Source organism: Pinus tabuliformis, chromosome 8 (assembly GCF_031772625.1).
Source record: "Pinus tabuliformis cultivar Carrire ecotype Pingquan chromosome 8, CPIR1, whole genome shotgun sequence".
NCBI lineage: Eukaryota > Viridiplantae > Streptophyta > Pinopsida > Pinales > Pinaceae > Pinus > Pinus tabuliformis.
The window spans coordinates 1098162513-1098170276 of NC_142294.1; the positions used below are offsets into that span (position 1 = coordinate 1098162513).

At 35.4% G+C, this 7764-nt stretch overlaps 1 protein-coding gene across 1 annotated transcript; it reads right to left on the reverse strand.

Annotated features, from left to right (window-relative positions):
* Window positions 1-4736: 4736 nt before the first annotated feature.
* On the reverse strand, window positions 4737-6476 carry LOC149239170 (G-type lectin S-receptor-like serine/threonine-protein kinase At1g11280). The gene is made up of 5 exons (XM_089369781.1): window positions 6431-6476; window positions 6191-6310; window positions 5818-5957; window positions 5490-5700; window positions 4737-4780 (listed from the first exon to the last, which is right to left on the reverse strand). The coding sequence occupies exons 1-5, from the start codon at window positions 6474-6476 to the stop codon at window positions 4737-4739; spliced, it is 561 nt and encodes a 186-aa protein (XP_089225907.1).
* Window positions 6477-7764: the final 1288 nt, after the last annotated feature.

The following is a 7764-nucleotide window of genomic DNA, read 5'->3' on the forward strand; positions in this document are numbered from 1 at the left end:
CTACTCTTTGGTCATGGTACAAGTGGCTCTTTGTTGAAATTTTATCGCCCAACAACATGTTGTTGGAAAAAATATGATGATACTTATAGCATAATGCATTAGCCTAGGCCTGACCTGGGTTGGAAATGCGATAGAGCATACACACAATGTGGAAAATAAGGTCTTTTCTCACCCAAGCATGCCAATTTCTTATCAATTGGGAGATCTCTCATAGTTAGACGCAAGGGAAATAATGCCTTTATGGGATCTAATATAGGCTTTGATACACTAAAAGGAATGAACGACCGTATTTTTTTCTTTGGTTTCAGTCCCAAGGAATGACTTGGGACATTTCCATGTATCGAAGGGTTGTAACTGGAGAAATGGTTGTAACTAGAGAAAGTTGTGGCCTTTTTCCATTTCTAGTCATGCCATCATGAAACAGAAAAAAATTGCCACTTCTATATTTTGAGATAAGAAAATAAGTTACATTTTGAATGTGATACAAACATTAAACCCAAAAATATTATCTGAACAAAAGACGGTTTATATCATGTTTTGATATGTTGCTTCAAAGAGGTCAGAAACTGTAAGAGTGCAACACAACTTTTCTAAAAAGATGCCAAGGGTTTTATTGATACCAACTTGGACAATAAAAACCAAAAGCACCATGATAGATGTTTATAGTACAACAAGATTATTTACAAAATCACTAGATAAATATTTCAAGTTGAATTTCTAAAACATAAAATCAAACATGGTTATATGCAGTTAAGTTAGAAAGATGTACCTTAAAGAAAATTTTCCGAATAATGTGGCCCACATATTTGAATTGATGGAAAATAAAAATAATATTAAATCAGATTCTTTTATTTTTCATTTAATGCTTTGAATTAATCACCAATGAAATTTCTAGATAATGTACCAAAAGTGTAATATAGAATTTTAGGAGCTAAACTGAAGTGGGATGTAGCCATGTATAATTGTACTATAAATCGCTATGACTGAGCACTATCAATAAATGAGACATCAAAGATCTTTGGTGATACACTGAAGTTTGTATTTTTATCTAATAAAAATGCATTTAATGTATTATTGATACTTATGAAATTCTTTCCTTTTAATGAAAGATTATGAAGTTTAAGGTTAGCCAGTAAATAGGGTTTGTTTAATATTATTTAATACCATGTTTTGATCTTAGCAAATGGTAAGTGGAAATATTATGCAAGAATGGAAGAAAAATTTCAGGAGATTCAACACGGTGGGATTATTGTTTCTCTTAGTTAGGTGAAAGAAATTTCAAGCTAACAGATTCTCCAAATCAATGTATCTTAGTGGGGAATTGTATTTCCATTTGGAGAGCAATTTCTGCATACCTAGAAATATCCTCATACCAAAATTGTAGTTAATCTGGCAAGATGATGAATACAATGTGTATCAATACATAATCAACTTCCTATAAAGCACACACATGTATGGCCTACAACAACGAATCTATGTGGATACATTTATAAATATGTGGAAAGATGTTCTGCATAGGATGGAAAACAAGAAGTTTTCAAGTTGGGTGTTCTAGGGAACATACAATTCTTCTTTTAGCTAGAATATGAAAGTAGCAACTGGAGTTCATGTTTACACATAAAAATCAGATATTATTATCTACTGTTATCCCATTGATCATTGCCATGCAGTCATTGATGTTGATCCAAGCCAACAAGTTTTGGGACTTTCTTAGAGACCATGGTAACATTCCACCTTTAATTGAGTCATTGGATGGACGTGATAAGAATCAATAATTACCAAGGTGCTACAATATTTATTAATATTTTAAGTTTTAACATGTGATCTCAGTTATATTAACCTGAAGCACACCTTGCAAGAAAATTTCATATTTATCAATTTATCTTCTATGTCTACATGGATGGAAAAGAAAGGGGATGCTAGATTGTACTACTCAATCAGTTCTAGGTAATTTTCCAATAGGAGTGTCTAATTGAGTAAGAAATTCCATCATTTCCTTCATAAATTCTATAGTGCTACCTTCATCTAATTCAAAATAAAGGAATATTTGTAATCACATTCAAGATGCATTATGTGTGGACTTGGAGAAAGTGCCCCTGTCACTTGACATTCCCACTAAAAAAGAAAATTTTAGTTTTGTGGCCCAGTTGGAAAATAGTGAGCCCATAATAATGATTATGAGAGATCCTTGGATACTAATATTTCCAATTCATGGTATGCAATCAATGTTTGGAAGAAATATTAATCACACCTAAACTTCTCTAATGACCTCCAGTTCTAAAAGACATATATAGTTTCATGGGCCACCTCTTGATGTTTTTCTAGTTTGACATATACAATGGTAACAATAGTTAAGAACACTCATAATGAATTCACATAGATATAGAAGAAGAGTTGTTATCTCAAAGAAATGTTGAATATCAGTAGAACAACTAGATAATAGGTATGACAAAAAATACACTAATCTTCCTGATGCTTCGACTTATAAGTCAAAACTACAACAAAATCCTGACACCATGAACATGAAAAATAGACATAATATTTACACCGTAAGGCGTTCCCTCTGAGAAAGACATCCCTAAAATGTGACGTGTGCGATCCTGAGCCATTGATTCTATGCGTTAGACGATTGGGGTGTTTTCTGCCATTGATTTAATCTGTTTTTTTCATAGAAAAATATTATTTTTTCCACCAGCTGGAAGACAGAGAGGGAGGATCTGGCAATGGGCCATGAAATACCAGGCCTCCTGGTGATGAGACTCTTCATAGTGACTGAACCGAAACGTGTCTTCGCAGTGATGAAACGTGTCTTTCTTCTTAGTTTCGTGTCTTTCTTCCTGCTTGAGGGCCGCATAGCCAGCGCAGCCTTGTGCTGTTATATCACTATTTGTACTGTCTGCTTCACACATGAAACGTACAAACGCATACAGAAATTGGGTGTTGAGCCAGATTCCTTTTTATCAGGCTGTATGCTTGACCTTTATGCTCGCACTGATATGGTGACTAAAGCATAAGAATTATTCAAAGTCTTGAAGGAGAAGATCCAGGAAAATGAATTTTCTTTTTCCATGATGTTTTCCTTATACAAAAAGAATGGAAGGCTTAATGAAGCCACTGAAATTGCAAAGGAAATGTTAGAATCAGGATTTCTTACTTACGTTCTTTCTTTTAATAGTGTCATTAGCTTGTTCATTGCAGATGGAAGATTGAGAGAGGCTGCTGAAGTTTTTCATCAAATGTTAAAACTAAAGGCTTCACCCAATGAGAATACATACAAAACACTGGGCATTCTTCTGAAGAGAGGAGGATTCCCCTTGTCCGTGGATGCCATGAATTATTAATTAACCAACCTCTAACAAAATAATTTCAATCTCCTAACCCGCCCGTGTACCTTACATATTTTTATTTACAATCAACCCTTAAGGGACCTATCTAGCTTCTAATTCAGTAATGACGTTACTCTCACTATTTTTAAGAAATGATGGCTGTGTTGGATTTAATAATGTTATAGGAGAGCTTGAGATCATTAATATAACATTATACATGGTTGGATGGAGGCCTAAATCAGCTTGCGTGCATAGAAGAGCAACCTCAATGCATCTTACGACTTCCTCCTGCTGCCATGTTTCCATTACTATGGAATAAATCATATTCAAAAGACAACCTTGCTTCTGTAATCTCCATTCCTGCATCCCATCCAAGGTAAATCATCATTATTCTGATTTATCGTAATCCATTGTTATTCATACCAAAAAAAAAATCACGAATTGAAGTCTTACCCATTCTGATAGGATTTGCATTTCTGGGGAAAAATTTATATCACTGTTTTTAATTCCCGTCACAATCACAAGGATTAACACTCCAAAGCTATACACATCATCTTTCAGGGTTAGTTGCCCCTGCATTGCATACTCTAGCGCCATGTAACCGCTACATACTCCAATAAAAAACTCTTCAAATAAGTTGGGGGTGATTGTGGCACATGATTGCATAAATGTTAAGCTGTTTAACAAATTGATTAATTTCAAATAAATTGCATAGAGAAGAGAAGGGTAAAGTGAAATATTCTCACTATGTCCCTGCAACTCTTGTTTGGATGTGAGTCTCGTCTTCAGGAAAGAGTCTTGCTAGCCCAAAGTCTGCTATTTTAGGATTCAGCCTTTCATCAAGCAAAATTTTGTTTGCTTTAATGTCTCTATGAATTATTGGCAACTGTGAATCCTCATGAAGATAAAGAAGACCACGAGCTATTCCCATTATGATGTTATAGTGTTTTTTCCAATAAAGATGTCTCTTCTTCTCTAGATCTGTATTTGTACTCAAAGAATAGTAATTTTCAAAACCTTTAACATAATCAATCTCATTAATTTATGAAAAATTGATCATCTTTCCCTCATACAGGAAACAAAATTCGAAATGACATACCAAACAGGAAGGTGTCAAGACTCTTGTTTCGCAAATACTCATAAACAAGCAACCTTTCGGGACCCTCGGAACAACATCTGAGCAGCTTTAACAGATTTCGGTGTTGAACATGGGTAAAAGCTTCACTTCATTCATAAACTCTCGTTTGCCCTATCCAAACCTTACAGACAACTTCTTCACTGCTACTTGAGATCATTAATATAACATTAGACATGGTTGGACGGAGGCTTGAATCAGCTTGCGTGCATAGGAGAGCAACCTCAATGCATCTTACGACTTCCTCCTGCTGCCATGTTTCCATTACTATGGAATCAATCATATTCAGAAGACACCCTTGCTTCTGTAATCTCCATGCCTGCATCCCATCCAAAGTAAATCATCATTATTCTGATTTATCGCAATCCACTGTTATTCATACCAAAAAAAAATATCATGAATTGAAGTCTTACCCATTCTGATAGGCTTTGCATTTCTGGGGAAAATTTTATATCACTGTTTTTAATTCCCGTCACAATCTCAAGGATCAACACTCCAAAGCTATACACATCAGCTTTCAGGGATAGTAACCGCTACATGCTCCAATCAGAAATTCTTCAAATAAATTGGGGGTGATTGTGGCACATGATTGCATAAATGTTAAGCTGTTTAACAAATTGATTAATTTCAAATAAATTGCATAGAGAAGAGAAGGGTAGAGTGAAATATTCTCACTATGTCCCTGCAACTCTTGTTTGGATGTGAGTCTCATCTTTAGGAAAGAGTCTTGCTAGCCCAAAGTCTACTATTTTAGGATTCATCCTTTCATCAAGCAAAATGTTGTTTGCTTTAATGTCTCTATGAATTATTCGCAACTGTGAATCCTCATGAAGATAAAGAAGACCACGAGCTATTCCCATTATGATGTTATAGCTTTTTTGCCAATCAAGATGTCTCTTCTTCTCTGGATGTGTATTTGTATTTAAAGAATAGTAATTTTCAAAACCTTTTACATAATCAATCTCATTAATTTATGAAAAATTGATCATCTTTCCCTCATATAGGAAACAAAATTCAAAATGACATACCAAACAGGAAGGTTTCAAGACTCTTGTTTCGCAAATACTCATAAACAAGCAACCTTTCGGGATCCTCGGCACAACATCCGAGCAGCTTTACCAGATTTCGGTGTTGAACATGGGTAACAAGCTTCACTTCATTCATAAACTCTTGTTTGCCCTGTCTAGACCTTACAGACAACTTCTTCACTGTTATTTCTTTTCTGTCTCTCGTTATTCCCTGGAAGAATCAGTCCATCAACAAACCATGGAAAAATCCCTGTTCCTGTTCCTCTACCTGGAAGATGATGTAAAGTGATAGCTTTATACTTGCAAACAATAGTGGGTAGGTAAATACCTTGTATACAGGGCCAAAGCCTCCCTCTCCAAGCTTCATGTTTTCATGAAAATTATCCGTTGCTTCTGTGAGTGCTTCTAAGGTGAAAATAATTTGCTCATGTTCGATTAGTGTCGATTCTGGATGAATAACATGTTTTTCTACATATAAAAATAAGAGGCAAATAAGAATCTAATTTCATTAGATAACATAAATATGAATGGGTTGTGTTAAAGATATGCTTGGTTATAGATTCAATTTTATTTCTAGATGGTAGATTTAGAATATTTTGAAAATTATTCTTAAAATCTGCCATCAAGATAAGTTTAGAATAAGATAAACAAGAATAAGGTCAATTATTCTTAAAATCTGAGATAAATTCCACTGGTTCTACCTTCATTCTGCTGACATGTTACTGGGTTCCGTGAAAAGAAAGATTTCAGTTTGTTCCTCAGGGCAAACAAACAGACCATTAACGCTACTAAGACGCCTGCCACAATCCCCAGAGAATTTTCTGTAGAGAAAATCATGTAATGCATTGTACTGTTATTTACAGACATTGAAGTTACAATCAATTTCTATAATCCCCAAAAGCAAGGAAATCATAAAATTAGATGTGGCCATGAGGGATTACTTGACGTGGTGTGTGAAGCTCCATTCGCCTGAGTCACCTGAGTCATATGGGCAGAAGGGTTTGGCCGGGAGGAGTTAGAGAATGAAAGTGGACTAGCACTATTCCCAGCAGTACTAGTGTTAAAAGAAGGGTATATTTCATATTGAACCCTACAACTTCCCGATAGTGCCTGGGCTCCTCCATTCAGAGAACGACATCGGTGGAGGTTATTCGATGGTAGTTGAAAGCAAGATCTGCAGTCCTTTCTGGATAAATCTCTCCAACATTGAACTAAACTATAAACGGTACCATTGGCAGAACATGTAGCTGAGCCTTGAGTGAATCCCTTATTTGTAGAATTGCAGGCCTCATCAGACACATTGAAAAGCAGATTTGAAGTAGTGGTCTTGAAATTGTATAGATTACTTGTACTAATTTCAATTACCATAACCAGATAAGTCCCATTGGTGTCTAGCTTTGAAAAAGGCTAAAGTTCTCATATCGCAGGAAGCAGCTTTCTAACCATACTCGAGCACCGACGTCTTTTACACAAAGTTGTATAACACTATCATTTGCTTCTTGTGAACAGATTGAAAAGTCTTGGCTAGATATGTTACCTTGACACTGGAGGAGGCCATATATTCTGTTAGGACTTTTGCCATAGAAAGAAGTGTTGAACCTTGTTTGAGGTGCGTTCTTCATTAGATCACCCATTAACCTATTCAAATCGCTCGAAAAAGTACTTCCATTGGCATAAGTAGAGGCATTACCGCAGGCGTGTGAGATAATCTGTGATGTAACAGAAGGAAAATTGGTGATGAATAGTAAACCGATGAAATGAAATAGAATAGCTGCCTGTTTGCTAGAATTAGCCAAGTTTAACAACATATACATATTGAACAAGAAGTTCGACCCAATAGTTTTTTGTTGCAGTTGATGGGTCAAAATTCACTATTTTTTCTAGGTTTTCAAGTTAGATATTAATGAATACTGGCCAGGGAAGAGTCATCAATGAAGATTTCAGAAATGTAAGAGTTACCTAAATATGCATTGAGAAAAATGGTCTATGTGAAGCCCAATTGGTGTAGAATTTATGCCAATATTAAGCACGTACAAATCTTGTAGGTTGCATGGGCATAGATTCTCACTGATTTTAGAGATTATTCTTTTCCCTTTGGCATTATTTGCCATTCACACCGTTTGCTTTGCTTTGTTTGGTTGTGTGTTGTTCATGAAATTGTGTTTTGCAGTCAGCAAAATTCTTGAAAGTTGTCTATCAACTGGAAAAAATATCAGAAGCAAACTGTGACAGCATTCACAGAAATAAATAGCGAATAGATCATATATCCGACATT

Bases quoted from the DNA above. Each gene is read 5' to 3' on its own strand.
- LOC149239170 (XM_089369781.1), bottom strand. From the start codon at position 6,476: ATGACTCAGGTGACTCAGGCGAATGGAGCTTCACACACCACGTCAA. The intron at 5,958-6,190 runs GTAGAACCAGTG...TTTTATATGTAG, and splicing joins AACATGTCAGCAGAATGAAG to AAAAACATGTTATTCATCCA. The intron at 5,701-5,817 runs GTATTTACCTAC...TGATTCTTCCAG, and splicing joins GCTTTGGCCCTGTATACAAG to GGAATAACGAGAGACAGAAA.